The sequence below is a fragment of the Brugia malayi genome (assembly GCF_000002995.4).
Source record: "Brugia malayi strain FR3 genome assembly, contig: Bm_v4_Chr2_contig_001, whole genome shotgun sequence".
Lineage (NCBI taxonomy): Eukaryota > Metazoa > Nematoda > Chromadorea > Rhabditida > Onchocercidae > Brugia > Brugia malayi.
The window spans coordinates 14,088,927-14,115,551 of record NW_025062476.1 but is presented as its reverse complement, the minus strand read 5'-3'; the positions used below and the strand labels follow the sequence as shown (position 1 = coordinate 14,115,551).

Sequence of the window (26,625 nt, the reverse complement as noted above, 5' to 3'; positions counted from 1 at the left end):
ACATTGTAGTAATGACTTATAAAATGGTTATAACAAAGTTTAAAAAATTCTGTTTTAAATGGTCCACAGGGATGTGTTTTTTGGCAGATAAATAGATTAAAGTTTTTTTTTCAGTCTTAAATTGGTCCAGTTCGAGCATTTTAAATGTGCCTGTCCGCATCATTATGTCATCGATTGACTGCAAGTTAAAAATACTTTGAAAATGAAAATTTGAAAGTATTTGAAATTCGAAAGGAAAGTTTCGAGAAATTAGAATAAGAAACACAATGAGTTTTAAGGACGTTGTCATGATCAAAAATGCTCGAAGACGTAGAGAGTGGGGAATAATCTCGAAGGTTATAGGTCAAATGTTAAGTTTTCAGAATGATTTTTCCTTCTTTCCTTTTCGTTGTTTCTCTTGAATGCTGCAATATTTCATATATGTCAACGATCTCTTCCATTCAAATTGTTTACATACTTTTGTTTATTACTTCTGTGGATTTACTTAATACTGCTATTGATTGTATGCAAGCTCACTTACACTAATTCTTCATTTCTTTGTTATTATTACAGTTCATTCATCGTTATTTTTATTTTCTTTCGTTTTGCAGATAATTACGTCTATAAACTTTTTCATGTTGACAATAAATGATCATGTCACAGTGATATGTGGCTTCCATCATGTGTTCCTTCAATTCTTTTCACTACACCTAAATCAACTCCACAAATAACTTCTTGAAAATATTCAAATCTCATGAATTTCAAGCTATTTAATTTGCCGCAAAATTGACATGCACTGATCAGTTTGACACGACGTATCGATGATATGATAACCTTTGGTGATAACGTTTATGTGCAATATCACTTTTTTTCATCTGTGCAAATTAATCCATTTTCTTAAATCATTTTTATGCAAATTAATTCTTTTTAAGGAAATTTGTAGTTTTCATTTGGGAAATTTTTAATTAATCCAAAAATAAATGATAATGATAAGCGATTGCAGCACGAAATAAATTTATCATTAATTCTTATTCATGAGAGAAGTATTTTATAAATATGAATTAAATGTTAAAAGTTCAATAGTTGAGTACATATGTTTGTTTGATGCAAGAAACTTTAGATTTCTTATGAATAAGTCAAATTACAACAAAAGTTGTTCAAGAATAAATGCTATCATTTGGAAATTTTTACTCACCACAATTTAAAGTTTGTAATCAGTTAAAAAATGAAGCAAAAAAAAACAAATTTTTATTTCCATCTTTTTTAACTTTTATTTTATCTCTAAAATAAAGCAGAAAAGTATTTATGTCACATTACAGTTTCATTTTTACATTCTGATTGGACAGTAGTATTATGATTAGTTACCATAATGCTTCCTTCATTCTTATCCGTTTTATTGATACGTAATGATAATATTGCAGGTACTATTATTATAGCATGAAAAATACCTAATAATATTACAGTTACAATTGTTTTAGCGAGAGATTTGATTAATTCAGTTGAAATTGCAAACACTGGTAACATGCATAGGATGGTCGATGCAGCACCCTGGAAATGAAAGAGAGTTAAAAGGAAATGGTTAACTGAGTAAATAATTTAAATAAAAGTATTTTATTGTAATATGTTTTGCGATGAATGTGAAATAAGCAAGAGTTATTAGTAATAAAGTAAATATGTAAAAGTAAAATAAATAAACATAAATAAGTACAGAAAAAAGACATTATTTTAATACAAATTATTTTTCAAAAAAATAAATAAATAAATAGAGTGAAAGATAGCAAGATGATTAAAATATTCGATAAAAAATGAAAATTGTTTAAAAGCTAGAAGTTTAGTGAAATTTTCTAAAATCCATTTTAACTAAAACTGTTTGTTTCTTTTCTTAAAAAAATAATGTTTTAATTTTGTAGGAAAAAAGTGGATTAAATTATAAAGTATGATATTTAAACAAACTTCAACAATTGGTTCACCAACGACAAAGTATATGTCAGCAAGTTTTCGTGTCCGATAATCATTGCATTTATTGGAATTATGTGCCGAATTATCATAGTGGTAAAAGTGATAACATGTGTGAGCCGTAAAATCAACACTGAATCCAATAGCAATTAGTACAACAATCATCGTTATTGGATCCAAATCAAGGCCAATTAAACTTAAAATTCCTATCAAACCTGAAATATAACATTGCAGAATTTGCATATAATTCTAACATTCCAATATAATACATTAATGAATTTGAACTGCAATATTGATTAAAAATGAATTATTCTCAAAAAATAACCGAAAGGATCTTTTGATTTCAACAAAATTTGCATTCTTTACACTATATTATATCCCTCGAAATGGTCCCACTTACGTGTCATTCTATTTTCATAATAAATATTTGTTATGGACGTAAATAATATTTACATAATTAATTACATACCACATTTGTCACAGTTTTATCACAAATAAACAGTAGAACCATAGCAAAGTGAACTAACAGTAGAATATTGAGAAAATGGTAAATGATGCGACAACTGTTGAAAGTAATTTTGTTATGAATATGTAGCATATGAGCATAATGCATACCATTGTAATTATTACTGCTTTGATCAGTTCGTGCTGTCAACTTTTGTTGTTAGTTTTTTGTAAGGTTAAATTTGAGTTATTAATTGAAGTTTAATTTTTGATTTCGCTATGAATACAAAAAAGTTCAAATTATCGAAACAGATGATATGCTATCATTCAAAAAATGATAATTTTTTTATTTTATTTTTTTCTTCTTTTAAGAAAACTTTCCGAGAAAATGATTTCCACTATAATCAATAATTACTTTTTGCAAGTCATGTTTGATCTCTATAAAAATATGATCAAAAATTATTTCGACTATTATTATTGATTAATTTAAGAAATGAAATTTTAGATCTTCCAAAAATTGTAACTATTTCCAAAATGAATTTAATTATTATACCTTAACATTTGATATCAGATCAAAAATTGTTCCATCGTAATCAAACAAAGTAACATTATAATGTGGATATTCATCCAAAATAGATCGAATTGGATCTGAAATATCTCAGTTTAAGAATCATTTTAAATATATCCGAAATAGAGTATATATTTTTATCAAATTGTTAACTAGATGAAAATTACGGAAACACAGTTTTTAAATTTTATCTATTAAAAATAATTATTTAAAAAAAAAAATTATATTCAGTGGTTTGCGTACATATAATTTGATTTTTACATCGATAATTTTAGTCAAATAATTTAGTTAAATTTTCACAATAGCCAATTTTATAATTTAATGCTCCAAATTTATTCGAATTTAAATAATTGCTCAAAATAAATTCTATTTTAGGATAGAAATAATCAAATCCCTCTGACTGGTATTTATGCATTATTATTAAAAGCTAGGAGAAATTGCCATATTTGAATATTACATTCACTACACAGAGAATCATTGATATTATCTGACTCAGTACATCCAATCAGATGTTTTTATTCTTTTTTTTTAACTCAGTAAAAGTGTTTAAATTTTATACCACACACCGACGAAATGAGCTCGTCGTGTCCATCCACCTTTCCCGCATGAAACCATTATGAATAAAAAGCTATCAACGATAACTGAATGCCTTAAATTGAAAGTGCGTAGAAATGATTCTTTAATTTCATCAAATACTGCTTTACTTATTCGATATCGAATCAAAAAATTCATCTCAAATTAATGCTAATATCTCAGTTCATGTCAAAACATCACAATTTACTTTGACATTGCCCGACATCAGGGTAACAGTCACCACTTCCCACCTGTAGTCATATTTTGTTGTGAAAAGTTCAATCGGTTCCGTGTGACGCCAGCATTATAATGCGATCAAAAATTTGATTCAACTTTTTCACTAATGAAATTATATTGGTGCAAAATTCGATGAATGTTTTAATTGTGAGAAGCGAAACAATTTCACAACAAAGGCTTATGCTATATTAGCTATTGGCTATTCTTTTTGTCTTGGCCAACACTAAATTAATAATGAGAACAAGGAAATAACAAGGATAGGTAAGAAATAACATGCCTATCAACGATATGATAATGCAAAACATTCTTATCAGCCAAAAATTTGCTAGTGAGAAACTCGGGTACATATTGATAGGTAAAATTAGTATTATGAGAGCCAGATCTTTTCCTTTTCTTCTCAAGGTACTGAAAAGGAAACAAAAAACTGAAATTGAAAAATTTTTAATCCATTTGAATTTTTTAGTTAATATGCTAAAAATCTGCAAAATGTATGTCATAAGTAATGTATTACCATGTATATTTCAATTTTGTCCTACAGTTCATAAGTGATTTGAGAATTATTTCACACAATTCATTTAACTTATTCAATTTAAATCGTTTAATTAAATAAATGATTGCTTGTCAACTTTTCCGTTGCTTTTTTCTTTTGCTGTTATTAATAATTAAATTGAATGTATTACTGCTAGCAAAAGAAGGAATATTATGGAATGGTAGTAATTAATTTAATATATTTCAGTAACTTCTTCTCATTTAAGCTCTTACTGAAGAAAAAAAAAAAACAAACAGCTAATTTCAGCACTGTTATTTAAGTAATAATAATTGATTTGAGATATTTCAATAATTCATTACTAGTATTCAAGCTTTTTTTAGTTGCTTTTATCAAAATAATTAGAATCACAATAGTATAATTATTATAAATTGAAAAACTCTCTTCATTAATCAATTTATTAATTAAAAAGAACGAAATCAGTTACCGACTGGAGTTTGGAAAATAAGTGGAAAATGTTACTTTGACATAGTCTCGAAGCCACAGTAATGTCCTCTCTGCTCCGTATGACGAAGGAAGTTCTTCCAGTCTGTCAACTAACTCCATGAACTCATCATACTGTGTACTGTTGCTAATGTCAGGTGGATTGTTGACAACGAAAACTGTCGGAACATACTGTAAACATTTGCAGCGAATTCATTTTTTCTTTTACAAATAAGTTTTTCTCTTAAATACTTTTTTGCTTCATTTTTACATATAATTTATTGTCATTATTATTATTGAAGCTTTACCGGAATGGTGTTGCTTCTAATTAACTACTTCAAAAAATTTGGTAATATTTAAGTATTACTCTGAATTGAATTAAAAAACATCTTATTAGAACCAGTTTAGTTTTTGTTGCATGAAAATTCAGCAAATTTATTTCTATTTTTTACCTCACGATAAATGGAATTAACAATTTCTACACATGTAATTAATTTTGAGTCAGACAAGAATGCTCTGGTGGGGTCAAAGTTTGCTTTCATCTGCATTATACCCACAGTAGCAACAATGTACAAAATTATTTGCATAGCAGCAATAGTCACTAGGCCAACTTTAGAAATAACAAATCGAGAAAGTAAAATCCAACACTGTGACGAATAGCTGAAATTAGTTCAGTTTTAATTGCTCGTACAGGTTATCTCAATTTTTGTGTTTTAAAAAAGTTAAAAAAGAGAGAAAGTTATTATACATTTTTTTTTTTGTAAAACTGAAAAATTTTAAGTTTTGTATTTTCTTAGTTCTATTCTTCACTATTATTTTTGCGGAAAGAGAAAAAGGAAAAAAGCCGTAAGTAATACATATTTTATTTTTTTTTTTCTTATAAATTGAACCAGTTAATACTTTTGAAGTTTAAAAGTTGTTAAAAGTTTTGTGATAAAGGCGAAGAAAAAAAATTTGTTTTTGCATTATTCTCAAGTTATTCTATTATATTTTTTAATAAAACATAGAAATAAAAATGAAATGAACTAACCAAAATGATTGTCGCTTTTCAGATTGATCACCGCGCTCAAATTTTGTCGTAAGAGCAAGTACTGGGGCAAAAATGGTCAATTCAAGGATATAATCTAATGTAATTGCTATTAACATACATGAGCAAAATGAACTCATCTAAAATTTGAATTGCTAATTTAATCAAAATGAATTATTGATAATTTAGATTCATTTAAAATGAAATCTTAATTGAACGAATCGTTACTTCTAACAGAAATGTGTAGTTTCGTTAGCAAAGCTAATTATTTATAATTTCTTGGACATATTTGTTTTACAATAAAAATAAAAACACATAAAAGTAAGTTTCATTACTTTTAACATTATAATCTAATATGTTTTCAATATTATGTGTTAAATAATGCATCAATTAGTATTTATTTAAATATGTGTAATCTTCAGCTCCGTGTCAGCGATGGTCTGAACATTTTCAATTCTTTTTCAGTGTCCATCGCTCAGGTAAAGGCTCAACATTCGGAATATTACTCAACAATGAGCAGAATTACCGGATTTCCGGAACATGGTCATCATCAATCTGTTTAACAGAAAGCAAAAAAGTTCCACTGTTCACTCAAAATATTAAAGTATTACTTTGCGCTCTCTAAAATTTCGTGAGAATAAACATAGCACAGACTAGTGTTCACTTTGTAGAATCCAATGTACTTTTTGCAACTAGCAGAAGTATTGCAGATGACATTTGTCCTCAGATAATTGAAGGCGACGTGTACAGACTTTACGTGACTTTCAATGATTATAGGACGCCGTCCTAAGTTCCTTAAGTAAGCATACTAGGGCGGTTGAGTGGGTATGATAAGCCACTCTTTCAGCTTTTCTGATAATCAACGGCGTGAAACATCTGAAGAAACTTTTGCACTCGTATTGACGAGAGTCTGTTCAATCTCCAATAATTGAAGCATATCCGAAATTCTGCCCACTTACTCAAAAAGCAAATTCCCACGTTACTCTCAAGGCAACTTTTGAGACAGTGTCACCCACATTACCCGCAGATTCGGACTGGACGTCAGCCTGAAGAAGACAAAAGTTCTATGCCAATCACCATTGCGGGTAGATTGTCGTTATTCCCATGTCCCACAGGCTTGGCTTATCTAAGCTCAAATCAACCCAGCAGAAATTTTCATATCTGAAAAGCACCATTCCCTCAATCACCAAAATCAAAAGTTTGACAAACTTCTAGAAACCCATCACAGAAGGCATGGAAACACCAAGATCAGTGTCTGGGTACTGTCCACTCCTCTCTAATCATACTGTCTTACCTGCAATTCCTTAAACGGTTTTTCAATCATCCCTCCACGTCATCCAAATGTCCATTACTTTGGCCACGTGACCAATACAGAAGTCTATGTTACTTAGCACATAGTTGCTTTTCTTCTTAGGACTTTATCAGCCACTGACTACTACAATAGGTACCAAAAAAGAGTGCGAGGATTCTCCGAAATGACCTCTCACCTTGGACACATCGAGCGCCTTCACTTTGACCTCAGATTCGGCGAGAGATGGGTCACAATCCTATCAAAAGGAGCAACCGTGTTACAGTATGAGCAGATGCATCCACAAATCTTGGCTCACTAATTCAGGCCAAGGGTTCGTCTAGTCTTATTTGTCTACCAATTATTCTTACATGTTTACGAAACATTTGTTATTACTGTTATTATTATTATATTATTGCTATTTTATAATAAAAATAACCGTAGGTGATGCAGTAATTGCGCCAACAGCAAATGCAAGAATATTAGTAATTGTTGTAATACTTATACTTGGCCCAGCTGCAGTGATCACACTTGCCATACGGTTTCGCTTGTCTGAAATTGAAGCGCAGTCTTGCCAGGCATGAATTAAAAGAAATGCATCGTCAACACCTGAAATTCAAATATATTGAATTAACGTCGCATCGCTAAATAATAGCTTAAACATTAATTATGCAAAAAAAAAAAACAATTATTAACAAATTACTTATTTGTTCTTTTTAAACTAATTAATTATTTTGTGAAAAAGCTAATCCATTAATAATTTTAATTTGTCTTAAATTTCGATACACGAAAATGATTATCGCTCTATTTTCGATGCGGAAAGATCAAAGCAATGAAATATTGGCATTTTTATAAAAACTGCAAAAATTTTTTTGCAATAATATATTGCTAAGAACTAATAGTTAAAAAAAAATGCTAAAATAAATGCAAATAAACAAAAAACAAAAAATTCGTTTTGTTTATTTCAAATATTAAAATATTAAATGGAACAATCTGATAATTTCGTTGACTAAAATAAAATTTTCCAGTACTTTTTTTATTGCTTATCATATTCCCACAGTAATTAATGAAAATTTTCTAAGAATTATGTAATGCATTACCGATTCCAATCATTAGCAATGGTATAAAGCCATTAATTGATGTGATTGATATTCCAAACCATTGTGCTAATGAAAATGAAACGATCGTTGCTAATAGAGGTGAGAAAATTGATGCTAACGTAAGCAAAATCTAGAAATTTTTGAATAAAACTTAACGAATTAAATAAAATTCTTTATTTTCAGCTTTCGAATCGGAAAATTTGCTCGAATTTTGAATTCATTCATATAGATTAAATATGTTTAACTTAGAACTCATTGGCATTTGTTTCTTTTTTTGAAAATTTTTTTTCCAAATCTAATATATTAATTAACAAGATTAAATTAATTTAATAATGGTAATTTTTTTTTTTGTTGGAATTAGTTTATTAGAATTAATTTATTTATTATTAGTATGACAAACATTAATGACACATTACTTTCTCTTACCTTACTTTTAATTGAAAACATACGTAAAATAAATGCGATGTAAACAATCATTATAAATGCACCAATTGCAAATAATTTCAGTGATTTTAAATTTCCTCTTTCCATTTCAGCATTTGCAATCTAAGTAACGAGAAAAGCTAATAACTGAAGAATTCATGAAATGCTTGAATGAGTGCCAAACATTTGAAATAAGCAATCCAAATACTTTTGAATTAAATAGAAAATTTGCTTTATTTATTTACTTTTAACCATATCTCTTGTTTTTTTTTTTGTTTTTGTCTTAATTCTTTGTACTATTAACGTTCACTTAAACCACTGACAATATTTCAAAATTATGCTTTAAAATTAGAACTTTTAAAATTTACTTTACTCTCAGCTAAATTTTATTTTTTCTTTTCTTCTTTATTTTTTTTTGTTGAAAAGAAGAAAAGTATAAACAATTATGACAGACATATACAGACAAATATAATTGCATAATAATGAATTATAACAAATAAACTTCTGGGATGTAATATTTTCAATTTATAAAAGTCATTTAGTACTAATATAAGTAATAGTAATAATAGATAATAAGCAATAATAGTAGCAATATTAATGATAATGATAATGACAATGATAATAATAATAATATGCTTAGTAGAGACATAGTCCATTGCTGAAACAATTTAATCTGTGACACTTTAATATTTATTCGTCAACCATTCACCTCAATACTTATGTAAACTCTTAACTTAAAGTCAAAATTTTGACAGACTCAACAACTTATTTAAGTTAAGGTATACTGCCCACCTGGTCGCCGTAAATATAAAAAACAAATAAATCGGAATAATTTCCGGTTTCGCTTAATTCATTCAATGCAAGTTGCCAGTGGCGTAAACGATATTTTTGTAAAATTCCATCAGCTTTTACCATAAAAAATAACGAAATTGTCGCAGCTGATTCCATTGCTGTTGGTAAACCCTAAAATAATTTAAATATTAAATTTGCTTAAAAAAAATTCTATAAAAAATGTATACATTCATTTAGTAAAGTTTTTATTAATATTAATAAGAATAATGTGTGAAAATATTGGCTAATATTATAATTGCATTTTTAATCATATTCTCAAACAAAAATAAAATAAAATAAAGAGAAATTCAGAATTTTTACAATTCAAATGTATATATTTTTAGTTCAAAATATAATTTTGTCGTCTTTGTTTTTGTTTTTTTTTTTCGTTTCTCTTTTTTTATTATTTTTTTGGTAGAAAAGTGATATAACCTTTTCTGTGTAATTTTCAACAAGTTTAACTCCAAAAAAATGTGACGCCAGAGAGACATGATGACCAAAAATTGATCCTTGTGGGTATGTCAACACAACTGATCCATCTGTTTTATTTTGACGAGTTAAAAGATCATAGCCGAACTGCAATAATAACATTTCAATCTTTAATCGCTTAATTAATAAAATTGCTTAATTAAAAAATCAATAGAATTTCTTAATTCCATATGTTTGCTTACTTATTTAAAAAGAGAGAAATTTGATGAAATATTGTGTATAAAATTGCTTTTTGCCCTATTTATGCATCTGATTAGCAAGCAATAGCAATTGTTGTTGTAACTAATTAATAATATAAAGCAAAATGATGAATTAAACTGAATGATTAAAATTTAATTTCATGTTTACTGCATCATTCCTGACATTCCAATGTAATAGAATCGTTCAGTAAAAATTGGTAAAAACAAAAATAAAATAAGAAATAAAGAAAAATAAAAGAAAATTTGATGAGAATAAGTGAGGAAAATCTAAATTTCAGACAGAACGATGAGATCAGTGCTATTTAAAAAAGTTAGTTTTTCAGATTTTCAGAAAAAAAATTAATTTAGCTAAATATGAATGATTTAATCCAATCTATCATTTCTAATTGCTATGATTCCAATTAAAAAAGCATAACAGGTGACAAGAAATGCTTCAAGTGCATACCTTGAAAGCATCGAAGAAGTAATTAAGGTTACCACCAGGTACACGAAATTCATTATATTTAATTGGTTTCACACTATTTGGGACTTCGAATGATTGAATGTGTAATTCAAGTTGTTTTATCTAAAAAATTTGAAAGTTTTCTGCTAGAAGTTTTAGCAATAATAATTCGTTATCTTTTCTCTTTTTTTTGTTTTTATAAAAGAGTTGAAAGGAAGAAAAAAGAATTTTTGAAATTAACTATCAATAAAGTTAAACTCTGTCAACAATAATGGATAAAAATTTAAGAATAAACAAAATTATTTAAATAATAGAATTGACTGGCAGTAAAATAACAAAACCTCAACAAAAGTGATCAAAAAAACAAGATTTTGTGAGGTTAAATGAGAAAAATCTAAATATCAAACAGATGAAATGATAAGTTAAATATTATCAAAAAGAAACGAAAAAATTAAATTGGAAATTTGATATCATTAAAGAAGTTTATTGATAAAATTAATAGCATATAATAATGGTATCCCTACACTTCTGTTTAACTTTTCAACTTTTCATCGTTTTGCTTTGGCATTTTGATAGGAGAATAAATGTGGACGGAAAAAATGTCCACTTTTGACCAAATCATTGCTGTGTATTATTAAATAATAAAATTATAACTTACTATGCTTATAAAGTTGACAAGTTTAAGTTTAACTTTAGCCTTGTAATTAACAAGTGAAATAAATTTTAGTTAAAAATTTCTCTTTAAGAATTTATTGTAATTAAAAATATTTCTATCTAGGAAATTAATGTAGTTGTTGTCAACTGAAAATGCATATTCTGTCACAGAACAGAATGAGTCAGAAAAAGAAAGAAAAACTTATTGCTGCGGAGTTTTTTTAACATTTAGTATTAAAAAATAATGAAATTTTTTTCCTTCATCTCATCCAAAATTTAACTCTTACATTTCTCATTTTCAACATTTTCAACTTACTTGCATAAATTCATCAGATTGGTGATTTCGAAGTTTGCACTATCAGCAATTATTATAAGAAATCAACTAATTATTATAGTAAATTAAAACGAGTCCATTACTTTATTTATAAATAATTAAGTAAAGGAATAATTAGTGAAGGTTGAAAAAAGTATTCTAACTTGCTTAATTAATTTCATAGCATAATATGGCTTGTCTAAAATATTTTTTCTTTTGTTTTTGAAAAGTACTCAAAAAAAAAAAAAGATTTTATTTATTAGAATACTTTTTCAACTTCCACTAATTACTGCTTCACTTAATTACCATATTATGTTATCAAAAATAATTAAATATTTTTAATTGAATTAAAAAAAATAAAATGAAATAATAGGAAAATATAATTTATTGGATTTACCTATGAAGTTACCCCAAAATAAATTACACTTACCTGGTCACATAATTGAGGTGTAATTTGGAGAACCTTATCATTTGAATATTTTGGTTTAATCAGTACAACCATCATTTCAATATCCATCCATGAGGAATTATAAAATTCTGCGAAACGCTATAAAACAACCAATGAAAATGGCAGATAACATAAAAATCTTAAATTATCCAACTATTTACTATTCAAAAACTCTTTTTCTTCTTTCTCTTTTTTTTTTTTAAATTATTTAAAAAATTTTATTTATTGAAATGCATTCCTGGCAATATCAAAAGTGCAATATTCGTTTGGCTAATTTAATATTTTTGCAGAAAAAATTTTAGAGATATTAGTATTTGCATTTAATTATGAATATGAGTGTGAAATATTTGAAACATTTTTTTTTTTCGATAAAAGTTCAACTTCATATTGTTTAAAAGGAAAAAAAAAAGACGAAATTCATCGCTGTTAACTTTTATTGCTTACCTTTTCCTATTATTATTATTATTATCATTGTTATCATTATTTTAGCTCAGAAAATTAGAATTCTTTAATAATCGCTAAAAGAAATTTTCTCTTCAACTATCTGGTTATACTTAAATTTCTGCTTTTTTTTTTTCTTCCAGTTTGATTTTTTACAAAAGTTTTAAACAAAAGTTTTGAAAAAGAAGCGATTAGCAATAATAATAGAATTGAAGAATTCCATTGAATTTTTTTCTCAACCTGAAATTCAAGAACTGCTCGACTGTTCCGGTGCACAAATCCGTGTCGTATATCCGTTTCGATAATTGGCGGATGAAATACGAATGTGATAAGAATTGAAAAGCAAAGTATTAATGCTACACCAATTGTTTGTGTTGGATATGTACCAATGAAATAACCAAATTGTGATGATATAATTGCTATATTTCTCATTATTAAATCCAAAATTTAATTTACATCAATTTTTTCACCTTCAAATATTTTTAGTTTATTTTTCTTTCTCTTTTTTTTTTGATTATTTCATGGTTTGAATGTTTTTTTTTTTTATTTGAACAGAATAAACAGAAGAAAAAGATTATATAACAATTTAAATTAAAACACTGATCAATAAACATTTCTAACTTTACAATTTCAGTTTTGTATTTGAATATATATAATCAATATTTAATTTTTTTATAAATTATATCATAAATTATAAAAGATTTTTTTTGCGCGAAGCAATTTGATAAAGTACGATCAATAATTAAATCTTAATTTGTAAGACACTCAAATTCTAAAAAATTAAAGAAATATCAAAAATGATAGCAATGGTGTGCACGAATAAACTCAATTATCATTTAACAAACTTTTAAAAGGACCAAAATAAGAAACGAAGAGAACTGGTTGCTTAAAAAGCAAAAAAAAGTGTTTGGAAAAGAAGTCTAAAATGGATGACTTTGTAAAAATGATATTATTGAACTTAAAAAAATGAAATAAATAAATTTAATTAATCATAGTTTTTATTTGTAAGAGTACTTTAATTGCTATTCATATCTAAATTATTTCTTCAGTTATTTCCATTTTTTAATTTTTCAGATCTTTAATAAAAATTTTTAATTTTCATTAAACGAATGTTTTGCTCATTTGGTAATTATTTAACTTTCTATCATGTGTTGATCAATTAACAAATTTTACAAATTGATTCCAAAATTTCCATTATTTTTGCTTCTAATAATTTATCATAGTTTTTTTGTTCTCTCAGTACTTAAACAATTATTAATAACTTGTTTTTATCAACTGATCAACTTAACACGAAAATTCAAATGAAAAAAATTTTCAAATTTCACTTTTTAGTTTCATTTATCACATTTCAATTAGTAGAAAGATTTCATTTCTAGCCATTATGAAATAGCTAATTGTATTTTACCATAAACGCTCAGACATATGCGCTTAGACAAATGCGCATATGTCCATCTCATTCATGATTGCATGCAATTTCACGTGTATAATTCTACTCAAAATTTTTCAAAATTTTACGTTTTTGCTGTAATTTAATTTTATGTCACTTACAATCATTTTTGTTTCTAAAAGAAAGAAAAAATTTTCATTTTTACTTTAAAATTTTAAAACAGCTCTTCTGTTTCATCAAAGAAATGACAACTTAAAAAGTTTTAAAGAACTTTAAAAACTTGAAAGTACAGTGTAATAAAATCTGGAATAAAATGTTCCACTAATATTTTCATTCTCATCTTTACAATTTTTTCAAATTTCATTAAAGAAATGGCAAGGAAATGAATTTTGAATTTTTTAAAATGCTTGCATTTCTGTTTAAAAAGTATTTAATTTCAGTTATTTTTGTATATCATAAGTGGAAATATAGGCAAATTTTCATTTCTGAAAATTTATATTTATTTCGTAACTGGAAGATAACTTTATTGCTTTATTATTGTCATATTTAATAGTGACAATTTCATGTTCTCATTTATTTCTGCAATATCATAGTGTAAGTTAATGTATAAACTTTTTTGTCATATGAATAATAAAATAAAATTGAATTAAATTGAATTATTGTTTCACTCATTTATCTCTAATTTGCAATGGAAAATTTTTTCTTTTTTTTTCGAACTATTGCATTAATTTATCATCATTTTTCCAAAACTTCAATTGAGTTTTTTTCATTTTCTTTTCTCATTTGTTTACAAATTAAAAAAAAAAAATTAGCACAATCAATTTTATAATCATTTCATTATAAAATTTTAATAACTGCCGTTTAATTTAGTCAAATTATACAAAATGAAATCTGCAAATAATTTGTGAATATTTTTCTCAGAGCAACTGATTTTATTTTGAAATGCTTGAAAAGTTCCCAAATTCAATAAATTCAATAAAAAATTCAGTAAAAAATTTAATAGAAGGATAAATTTAATAAAAGTGCATTTTTGAGCTTTATTTTTTGAAAAAGAAAAAAAAAAAAGCAATGAAATATTATAAATGAATTCTTCCAATTTCTATCACTTTTCTTTCTCTCTTTTTTAGCTTTCTACTTGTTTCATGTTTACTTCTTTCAGCAATTTAAACATTTTCTTTGCTAATATTATTCGTTGCTATTTTTTTACGCTCACTTTTTTCACAATTAATTTCCTTAATTTTAATCTGAATTTAACATTCAATCATTAACTAATTATTTAATTATTACAATATAATATTCAAAAAAGAAAGAACAATGCAAAGAATTAGTGTTAAATATTTCATTATAAACAGGAAGCAATTCTGTCACACAGAAATTTAGGTAAATAACCAATCATACTATTGTAGAGATGCAAATGCCGGATCCGGTTGACCTGACTAAAGTACCAAACATTTCCCTATTTCAAAATTCAAAAAAAAAAAGGAAAATTGTAAGGAATAATCATTAGTTGGCCACCGTCTAACTGAACAGCTGTAAATTGGCGGTGAATTTTGTTTTTCGTTTTTTTTTTTCTTTCGGGTTGTGTTTTTTTTCTCTTCCGGAAATGTCGAATTGATTTTTGCGGAAAATATTTTTTTCTTTTCCTTTCCTTATGATTTTATGAATTTCAGTTTGTGCTGTTTTTCTCTGATTTCCGAAATTTTTCCTTTCCAAAAATGTTCGATTTGTTCTTACTCTTATGATTTTTTATACACCTTTGAGCTGTGGTATTTTTCTCACATTTTCAAAATTTTCTGTTATTTTTTCAAATTTCTTAAACTGCAATGAATTGTTTTCCCTTTTAGTCAATTTTTAAAATCAAATATGTTATGCAATCTTTCTTTTTCATTTTGCAGCCTTAAATTAATGAATAATTTAACTAAGTAGGAATAATTTGACTTCTAGTTTGTGAGGAAGCCCAAAAATTGACTGTTTAATGGCTACGATGTTTAATATTTTATAGTTTCTCTTGTTTTATGCTACGATTTGTCTGTTTGTAATATTTTGCAACATTTTTTCATCTATTCGATGCTTTTTTTGTTAATACTTTCGACCTGTTATTTCATTGCTGTAAAATGCGACTGTAAGCATTTGTAGTAATATATGTCATTATCTTAAATCTTTTATTAGCTTGCATCTCTCTTTGGACATTTATTGATGTTAACAATATTTTTGTATTTCTATCTCCTAACACGTATTTTTTTTTTTTGATTTCAGCCAATTTTTTTCAGTCTTAAACATTCTATTTTACATCTGAAACATTCTATTTTACATCTGTTTATTCTTTCCAATTTAATATTGATTAGAATTATTATTTGCAATTCGTTTATCTTGTATAATTCGAGAATATTAAAAATCGAAGTATGCATTATTACTTTAGAAGAAAATTAAGCGAATGCGAAAAAGTGACAATTTCAAAATCTCGTGCTTTATGCTAGATCATTTCAGAAATAGTACATAAAAATTTCTGATAATATAGCTTAATAATGAATGATCGGAACAAACATTCAATTAGGAGTCCAGCGTGGAAAAATCCCTGCGATGTTATTAAGAAAGGAATTCGCAAGAACAGGCAGCATTTTAAAAAAATTGATAAAAATCTTCAGATGTTTTTAATATTGTTAAGTATTTAACTTTTTCTTTTTATGTTTTATTAAATGCAGTTTTTATTGATCCTTGTTTTTTCGAAAATTCACATGTCGGGTAAATTCTAATGATTTCAGACGAGGATTATCAGTTTCGTCTTCGTCATCACCGTCATCATCATTAAAACAATTATCCGTTGATAATGAGGCGGATGAAAGATTCTCGGTGCTTTCAACAAAGATATTGCAAGGAGCTGATTCAGTTATAATAAATCCGTTTCGAGTATTATCCATTTTCCTTTATCTTACCAAATATACTTCTTTATCAAAAATTTCTATCAAGCATGTGCGCAATAACATTGGATTTAGAAGCCTAAATAATTTTTAATGTTTATTTCTTTTTTCAGCTTACTGGTGAACAAATCAATTTTACTTTTTATGTATTAGTTTATGTTTAATGTGTGATTTATTATTTGGTTAATTAATATTATCTCTCCATGATACCTACTATCTAATTCATAACATATGATTTACAGCGAGTATCTTGTAAAAGATCATTAAACCGAAATACCTTGCCGGAGAAAATCATTGATGATAGATGTGGTGTCTCATCGACAGTTGTTGATCTCATAGCAGACAGTAATGCGTTACAGGAATTTCCATCAAGTGTTTTCGACAAGGTGAAGAAAATTTCCATGCCTAAAGATACAGAAGCTGTATGTTTTGTAACAAATTCCTTCTTTTTTACTTTTAATTGACATTATTATAAGCAAAATATATTTGATATTTTTGCTCAACCGGTTATTTATCTAACCATTGAAGTTTTTTTTTTTTTCAAAAATTTACTCATTTTCCAGAAGCTAGTCCTGAAACTTACATTTCAAAAAGAAACATTGTAATTTCCAATATATATTTTCAAATATCCTGCCTTATCACTAATCATAAATTTACAGATCTTCAGAAATGATGGCATTATTTATAATATCATATAATATGTTGATGTGCATTGCAGCGAAGCAGTACCTCCGTTAGCACTAGTACTACTTCCACCACGGTATCACTTCCAGTTGACTTCTCAAGTATTGATGAATTCAGTTGTTCAACACCAAAAAAGAAAACTTTAAGAGTAGAAGAGTCAAAGACAAAAGTAGATTCACTTCCAGTTGATCTCCGACTTGGCCTTAAATTACGCTTAGAATCGCCGAAACGTTTCTTCTGGCTAGAAAAATCAAAAGGAATCGGTAAGGATTTGCAACTATAATCTTAAGTAATATCATCAAAAATTTGGAAATTTTTTTTTTCTTTGCAGTTGACAAATACTGTATTGACTGATTCCTGACGATTCAATTCCTTAGTTAAGTTCATATATGGCCGGTCATTTCTCCAAATTTTTTCGAAAATTTCAATATTGTTAGAAGAGAAGTTAAGTTTTAGAATTGAAATAGAGTAAAAAAAAAGGATTTAGGAGTTGATTCACTTTTCTGGTGTAATTCTTCTCTTTTTCATATTTCAGCAGCTTATGACGATGCAATCAAGCTGTTTTGTTCGTTACAGACTGGAGCTAATGAAGTAAGATGTGAACAATTTAGAACTGTCAGTTGTATTTAACGGCTTAATCAATAGCTAATTAAATTATTATGCTTGATTATCTTGACTGTTTAGCATTTATAGTTTGCCATAAGTTCTGCCTTTTATCAATTCCAAATTGGGGAAAAATTGCTTGCTTCTTTTTTAAATTCATAGAAGTTCATCTTTTATGCTGATAATTATTTGTAGATTAGTATTAATAATTTTTTTTTAAATTTTACATTATCTTATTTTTTAGTTTTTATGTTTCTTGTGTATTCTAGCATTTTCTTTGTTGCCGCCTTATATCTGAACTTGAAAATGGAGAAAATAATGATTGGCCAGTTACACATAGCTTATTTATACCAAGATAAAATAACGATGTGATATTTCAGATAGCTATGGAAACAACTGAGAGATCGGTGAGCGATTTATCTAAATTTCTAGCCTGCACTCTTTATTGGCAATTTCCGGATTTAGCGTGGCAACCATCATTTCCACGTTTGGATAATGACTCTCGATTGATAGGTGTGCGAAATCCTGTTGTGCCAAGTTTACATACACTCGGTGATCCATTAGTTCAAGCGCTAACGATGCAATGGTATAGTTAGGCCAATTATTAGCGAAGATTTTTGGAATATTTTTTGATTATTCTTTTAATAAAACTTTATTAATATAGTGGAAATTTTAAATGATTTAATTTTATATTTCTATAGGTTTTTATCACTTGAACAACTCTATCATTCATGGCTATTTGGAACGCGACAATACTTTTACGCTTGCTGTCCAACATATACGATATTATTTTGGAAGACTCCAAAAGGCACTGTTGAATTGGATGAGCATTTGAGCAAAAGTGATGAAAAATATAATTTTCAGGTTGTTATAACACCTACAACATATGGATTCCGTCAACAGTTGCGAGAAGACGGTAATATTTTTTGAATTTCTGTTTATACTTTAGTTTTAACCTTTATGTAATGGTTCTTCTTTCATGTTTTCTAAATAGTGTTGGTTTTAAATTTTGCTAGAAAAATTTGCATTGTTGAACAGGTATCCTTTTCAATTTGCTATTCAGTAAAACGTTGTAATTTTAGGTATAAAATATTCGATGCCACTTCGTCATTCACGATATTCATCATCCAGGCATTCTATTTTAAATGATAATAGTTTGCTGGGTACTACCCAGAGTCAGCCACCATTAATTTCTGATAACAAGAAGGAGCAGTCATGGGTATCATCAGACAGCTCACTTTCTGGAAAGCGTGACGATTTCATTCTAATAAGCGACTCGAAGGAAAATCAAGTTGAAAACGATGAGGAAAGAAAAAACGAAAAAAATGACAAGGGAAGCGAAAGGTATTGCATATTTATTTCGTAAAAAATATCTTAGCCATATTTAACTGTTCTATGGTTTTATAGACTTAAATTAGTGATGAGAGAGTAGGAAGATGAAATGGACAAGAGTTAATTGAAACCTATTAAAATACTGAAAGAAATAACAGTATATTGAACTGCAGATAGTATTCACATGATATTCATCAATTTGTTGTCTACATACATCGTATTCTTTGGTTATTTTGTCAGGTTATATTTATTTATTATTTAGTCACATCCTTCCTACAAACTTTGTTTCAGTCCGGATGACCTGAACAGCTCGAATGATACGGACAATGATGAATGGCTGAGAGGAATAGGTATTTCTCCGAGGAAAACCCTAAAAATTACACGAAAGTAATATTTGATACTTTCTAAATGAAGTTGGAAAATCGATTTTTCCAAAGAAAAAAATTATACAAAACTACCAGAAAATTCATATTTGTTAATGGTACTATGGAATTCACATGTCTTTTCAGTATTTTCAAACATTTTTCATAAGAAATCTTCCTTACAGTAAATCAGTGATGTCAAGTCATTCACTCGATTACGAACGTTCATTCTCATTGGATCCAGATTTTACAGATGAAAATAAGAAAAGTGCAATTGTGTTAAAGGATTTGGATAGCATTGCTGTAACTCTGATTTTCATTTCATATTCTTCATTATGGAATCTTTCGAGATATTTGTTAATATAAATTTCTGTTTTGTAATTCATGATATCTTAAGGCTCTTTACAACATGATGACTACATCGAACTTTGGGCGCGTTGCTACTGGGCCACAAGCCGGCTTTCCACCTACACTTTTGGCGAGACAACCATTTCTAAACGCAGTGTTGAAAAATTTGAAAGTGAATATATTTGTTTCTCAATTTCCAACGATTTTGAAAGCATTTCGAAATTTTTATCTTGTAACTGACCAATAATTTTTCAGTGTCAATATCGAGATTTTACAAAGGATGGTGCTGATTTTTATGTATGTGAATGGGAAAATGGTCCTATTATGCCTCATATGATTACAATGGTGGGTCTTTATTGAAAAGAATGAACTTATTGAATTATTATAAATTGTACATTTTCTAATAATCTTATTTACAGCTGGAAAATTTTCTTCGGCATAATTCAAAGTTAGACCAAGAAACCTCCATCGTCGGTCAAATTAGTGGCCGTTTCAAATGTCCAGGAATGAATGACGCAGCTGGTCTTGATGAAATGGCAAATTTTAGCAGTTTTGAATTTCGTCTTGGCTCTTTCTTCAAACAGTAATTTTTATTTGTTTTAAATATATATGGTGGATGTCTTTCATCATTCTAACTTTTAAGATGAATCGCTCTATTATAGAATGATACCATCATTCATTAGTTAGCATGCATATATCCCATCGAGCTCAATCGAGTGGTATTGGAAATGATAGATAGCAACTGTGATTGATCTAAGTTATGTTTCGCTTTACTCCTACTCTTTATTATCAATCTGTTATTTTCTTGATCTCATCGTTCTTTTTTTGGGAAAGATATTAAATTTTTTGAGATATTTTTTGTGCTCATATCGAAAAATATGACAGTTACTCTAATGTAGCTGAAAAAAATATTAAATACCATTTGTTCAATTTATTCTAATATATACACTTATCGATTTGATGACATTTAGATGTTCGGATGACCAATAATAAACTGCATAAATATTATATTTTTATGTAATTTTTGTCTTGTTTTTCTTTTCTCTTGAAAAGATTACATTTTATGCTTCTTTTTTACATGTTAAATTTCATTTCTATTACGGGTGAATGATACTTAGATTGTTTACTGTTGTTCATTTAAAAGTATCGTTCATATTATTGTTGTGTTCAAAAGTACAAAAGATTTTCATACATTTGTAAATGCATGAGTTATTTTATTGGTGAAGCATAATGCTTACTTTCATTTCTTAACTATTACAATTACAATTGTCGTTGAAAAGTTTATATGCGTTACATAAGTTTCAATTTTTTTTCTTTATCATTTCGATGAAATTGTTCCGAAATGACAAATGTAGCAGTTTCTTCACAACAACGATAATTACTTGCTTTAAACAAACAAAAAATAAGAAATTTCACAAATTTATTTCAACAAAATAGAAGAAAGAAGGCACATAATCGAAATAGAAAAAGATTAAGCTAATTATATAAAATGAACAACTTGTTGTAACTTATTAAAAGATTTAGTGCATCCTTTTCAAAAGTAATATTGTTTCTTATCCTAACTCAATTGTTTGGTCCGACATTATTATTAGCTTGTCGACATATCATTTTTTAAAATTTTGTATAATTCATTTCGAAATTGACATTTAAAATTATTCCATTTAATTCATGATATGTTATTATCATCAATACGTGGTAAATTCTTTTTTCATTTTCAATCAAATTGAGAAGAAAAAATTGCATTTGGAAAATTTCTGATTTTAAAATATTATTAATATTACCATACAAACTGTCAGCATTTATCGTGTGATAGTATCGCAATACCATTAAATATTTTAGCCAACACTATTATATAACAGATTCTTCATAATAACAATAATCACTTTAAGACAAAAAAAGAAACGAAAATTTTACAAATTTATTTGCACAAAAAAAGAAACCTAAGAATTGCAATTTTTTGAAAAATTCATTGGTTTCCAATTAATGTAATGCAAATGCAATAATTGCATGCAAAAACGATAGCGCTGTTGCATCAATCTGAAAATAGCAAAATAAACATTTTGAAAATGAGAAAACAGATTTTTAAATTTTTTAATTTTTTTTAACAATAATTTTTTATAATTGATAATAAAATAAAATATGCTTACACCAGCGAATGTCCATTTATCACTCCAATGCAAGAATGAATAATCGATGGAATAGTGAAATTCGGTGACAGCGCAAATTCCAGCAAATAATGAGCATATCACAGCAGTTGGCATTTCCTTATAATATATTTGTTTTCTTTTTAATTTTTAAAATTTTCACTTTTTTCTGGTAATTATTTTAACTGTTACAAAGTTAGTTAAGTTTTTCTTTCTTTTAAATTTCCAAATAAACTTTAAAATAAAAGCAATTAAATTTTCAAAAATTTTTAGTTATCAGATTATTTCTAATTGTATTATATGATAAAATATTATTATTTCAATAAAATTTGATCTTGAAAAGTACTTAAATCATATTGTATAACTTTCACTTCTTCTTACTTAGCATCGAACATTTCAATTTTGCAATCAAAATTAATTAATTGATTAAATTGCAGATAAAATTGTAAAATGTAATAGTTACTGATTATTTTAATTTGCGCTTATCTAATTTGATTGATTCAAAAAATAAAAAAAATAACAAATAATTAATGCAATTGCCTTTTTTCTTTTATTTCACTATTTTCATCTTTTCCAATCCCTTTTTGAATTTACTTTTATTTATAATTTTATTTCTTTTATTTTTAAAAGAAAACAAACAAACTCACAAATCTACCATACGTCTGCCTAATTTCAGCATTTTTAAATATCGAATTAGCAAGTAACCAAATAAATGATAATAATAGGATAAATGTTGCTGTACATATTACAAATAATTCAAATATTTGATAGCTACTCGCTGTGTCATTTTCATTTTTTATTCTCATTTTACTTCTTCCATCTTCTACGAGTTGTCCGTTTTCCTGAAATACGAAAACCGGAAATAGAACTCAACATAATTCACTACAATGATAATAATGAGCAATTTGAAAAGAAAAAAGAATATTACCAATTTCAACAAATATAGTATGCATTAATATTATTATTATTACGACAGTGATAACGATTGTGGAAAGTATAACTCTCCAAGTATTGATGATGAGTATTGATATTGTGACCACTTATTAGATTGTAATCAGTAGTGATTAGCATGATTATGGTTAAATCGATAATTATTATCATGAATATAATGATATCACTAATGATCATGAATAAATGATGATTATTGGAGATTATGAGCAGCTTATAATGATTAATGAATACAATATAGTGATCTAATGATTACTGATTATGGGTATGATTATAGGGTTAGAGTAGTGGTTATCAGTATATGCTGTGATAATGATCGAATTAATTAAGAGTGGAAGAAAATAATGACCTGAACACGTTGACGATTCTTGGCTAGCCAAGATGGTAGGCATTTTGAGTAGAGACAATAAATTCCAGAGTAGTAACACAGCAAAAGTGATGAAATCTGAAGTTAAATATTAATTTAATAGTTATCGAATAAAATTACATTAAATATTTTACAATTTAATAAACATTTTGATCAATCTTGACATGAACAAATAGTAATTAGATTTTAAGCTTGAATTAACCTTTTAAGTCTTATTAATCAACAGTTGTCTTTTTTGATCAGTATCGATGTTGTCTTACTTTGATTTTTACTCTGTATACTTTTAAAATTCCAATTTTTTCTTTTAAATAATTAAACTAACAAAGTAAGCTATTATTAATTTTCAATTAAAACTGCTCTTTAGTAATGAAAGAGGACAATTTTAATTCAGCTAACTTATTGCATTTCATTCTATCATCTCAACTTAACTTCTTCCACCATTTCGTCTAAATTCGTAATATTTCCTGTTGTCGAAATAATCCGGATAATTCCGTATATTTTCTTTTTTGCAATTTTTGAAATAATTTTATCATTCCTGAACCAGAAATTGTGTTAACACTATTATTCCAACTCAATTATTTCACTTATATTTTTTTGAAAATAATATATTTTCCTAAGCAATTAAATCAACAAAAAAAAAATATTTTTACTTGTAATATATCATACTAGACATAATATTACAGTTTAATTATACTTTATTATCAATTTCCTTAATTATTAGTTTAAACCTTAGCAATCAAAAATGAATCGCTCCATATTAATTAATTAAAAAAATGCATTTGAGAATGTCATCAGTGGCAGACTGAGAATTACTTAACACTTAAAAGTGTCACATAAAATTTAGGCTGAAAACCAATTACAGTTCACAATTATCATACTTTATAATTTTGTTATTCTTCTCGCTAAGCTCAAAAAAAGAAAAGAAAATGAGAAAATGTACAAATAATATGCAAAATATTGTTGAAAGAAAGAAATAAGTGGTAAATACAAACAAATTATATTTAATATAAAATCATAAAATTTCTTATTAAATGTAAAATTCATTCATTTTTTTCTTTTTTTAAAAAATGTTTACTAACTAAATGAAAAGAGGAAAAAACACAAAAATTTTTTTATTGCTATCAGAGCAATAAATTTATCTCAGATCATTTCCGCTTTCTGTTTACAATCAAATTAACATAAAATATTTTGTCATATATATAGAGAAAATATGTATAACTTAAGTATTATTTAAAAGAAAAAAAATAAATAAAAGAGAGATGAAAGGCAAATTAGCTATTAAAGCAAATATTTTGGCTGGATGAATCATTTTTATAAAAGCTAATAATTTTGTTCAAATTAATATTTAAACATTTGTTACATTTGTAATGCTTACCTTGCTAATGGGGATAGTAAACAAAAAATAACAATTATATTTTAATTTTTCAGTTTTTAATTTGAATTCAATTATTTCAATTTGCTTTTTGTTTATTTAAATCAATAATAATAGATTTTCTAGTTTATTAATAAAACCATCCATTTCAGGCTTTTTTTACAATGTCAAAAAAGTGTAAATGATGATAATATAAGAAATTAAAAAAGTTGTTAAAAATTTTCTAGTTTCAAATTCTAATACTTACATCTTGATAAGATTCAGCTACTAAGAATAATTTATTTTTTTTCAAATAAATGCTTGATTTATCATATTGTTTGGCAGTGGTAACATCAATACTAAAGTGCATATCAATCACTGCATATCAATTTTCTCTATCATTATCATTAATAACTGCAGCTAGTACTTTTTATTAATATGAGTTAAACCGTCAAAAAAAACTAAATACAATAACTATTGTTAAATGTTATTATTATTTCTGTTAATGTTATTATTATTATTATTGTTAACAATATTACCACTACTATTATTATTGTTATTGTCATTATATCATACACTGTTATTTTCCTTATCATTGCTATTTCTGCACTATTTATTATTATTATTATTACCGTTATTATTTTTTGTTACTATTAATATCGTTATCATTATCATTATTAATGTTTTCGTTGCTGAAATTATCAGTATTATTAAAAAAGTATTATTATTATATAGTGTTTTCATATGAGATTATAGAACTTTTTTTCTTAAATTTTGGGCAATTATTATTGATATTAATATCATTATTAAGCATACTAATTATTATTGTCATTACTTCACATTATTAAAATTAGCATTATTGCCACTATCATTACTGTTAATAATAACTTTTATACTGACCTACCTGGCTCTACTGTTACTATTATTACCAACCTATTGTGGCAAATAATGGAAGGACTTGAGGACTTACTACTGAAGTAAAGTAGAGGAAGAGAAGGAGTCTCTCTCTCGGCCTCGTTAACATCGCTCAGAAATGATAAGAATGCATTGTTGTGGTGATGAAGTGCTGATTACTAGTTGAGCATCGAGGGCTTAGTTTTGTATCCATGGCGATGGTTACTTTCTGAAATTATGGCTTGTTATTAGTGCTAGTAATATACTAAAGTGACATTGACATAAAAACAGCGAATGTGATTTTTTGTTAAATTAAAAGATTTAATTTTGTCGGGAAAAAATAGAATAATTAAATTCAAAATTATAAAAAAAAAAAGGAAGGAAATAATAATACAGCTTTGTTTACAATTTGAAAAGGAAAAGAGGGAATTAACTTTTGAAATATTATCGATATTACTGCTAATTCGTGTAATATGGAGCAAATTATCAAAAATATATTATTCAAATTTTTTTATTTTTGGATATTCGTTCTTTTTTAATTTGAGTTACATTACTATTACTATTGCTTATATTGTTTTTTACCATTAATACAATTATTTGTGCCAACTTTAACTAAGTAATCATCGATAATAATACAATATCAGTTTTGTTAAGATTTAAAGAAAAGAAAAAGCGATTTAATTAAAAAACGAAATTTAATATTCAAATGTTCTTTTCATATTTAGCATTTGATTTTTTTTTTTTTGCCACATTTCATTTTATTCATACAATTACTTACTTATATTTTGCCTTCTTTATTTATTAAAATAATGATAATTAAAAATAAAATCTTGGATTCTAATTTTTCAATTTTTTCATCACTCTTCTAACAATTATTTTTTTGCAACAATTTTCTTTTTTGATA

At 26.5% G+C, this 26,625-nt stretch overlaps 3 protein-coding genes across 3 annotated transcripts; 1 reads left to right on the top strand and 2 right to left on the bottom strand.

Annotated features, from left to right (window-relative positions):
- Nucleotides 1-1,287: 1,287 nt before the first annotated feature.
- Nucleotides 1,288-12,815, bottom strand: Bma-ptr-13 (protein C24B5.3, putative; the record flags this gene model as incomplete). Its single annotated transcript, XM_043079528.1, has 17 exons — nt 1,288-1,527; nt 1,933-2,150; nt 2,463-2,583; nt 2,933-3,027; nt 3,514-3,596; nt 4,011-4,162; nt 4,767-4,919; nt 5,180-5,387; nt 5,758-5,894; nt 7,482-7,651; nt 8,143-8,272; nt 8,569-8,688; nt 9,358-9,528; nt 9,829-9,972; nt 10,531-10,650; nt 11,925-12,041; nt 12,624-12,815. 17 exons carry the CDS (start codon nt 12,813-12,815, stop codon nt 1,288-1,290), a joined length of 2,571 nt encoding a protein of 856 aa, XP_042935462.1.
- Nucleotides 12,816-16,295: 3,480 nt separating this feature from the next.
- Bm9107 (uncharacterized protein) lies at nt 16,296-20,604 on the top strand (the record flags this gene model as incomplete). The annotated part of the gene is made up of 13 exons (XM_043079527.1): nt 16,296-16,417; nt 16,533-16,677; nt 16,931-17,110; nt 17,407-17,635; nt 17,908-17,963; nt 18,356-18,561; nt 18,677-18,891; nt 19,058-19,319; nt 19,599-19,694; nt 19,855-19,972; nt 20,067-20,189; nt 20,273-20,362; nt 20,437-20,604. 13 exons carry the CDS (start codon nt 16,296-16,298, stop codon nt 20,602-20,604), a joined length of 2,010 nt encoding a protein of 669 aa, XP_042935461.1.
- A 1,393-nt stretch (nt 20,605-21,997) lies between these two features.
- Nucleotides 21,998-25,851, bottom strand: Bm3277 (Uncharacterized protein; the record flags this gene model as incomplete). The annotated part of the gene is made up of 5 exons (XM_043079526.1): nt 21,998-22,054; nt 22,165-22,281; nt 22,809-23,003; nt 23,459-23,554; nt 25,798-25,851. 5 exons carry the CDS (start codon nt 25,849-25,851, stop codon nt 21,998-22,000), a joined length of 519 nt encoding a protein of 172 aa, XP_042935460.1.
- Between the last annotated feature and the right edge of the window lie 774 nt (nt 25,852-26,625).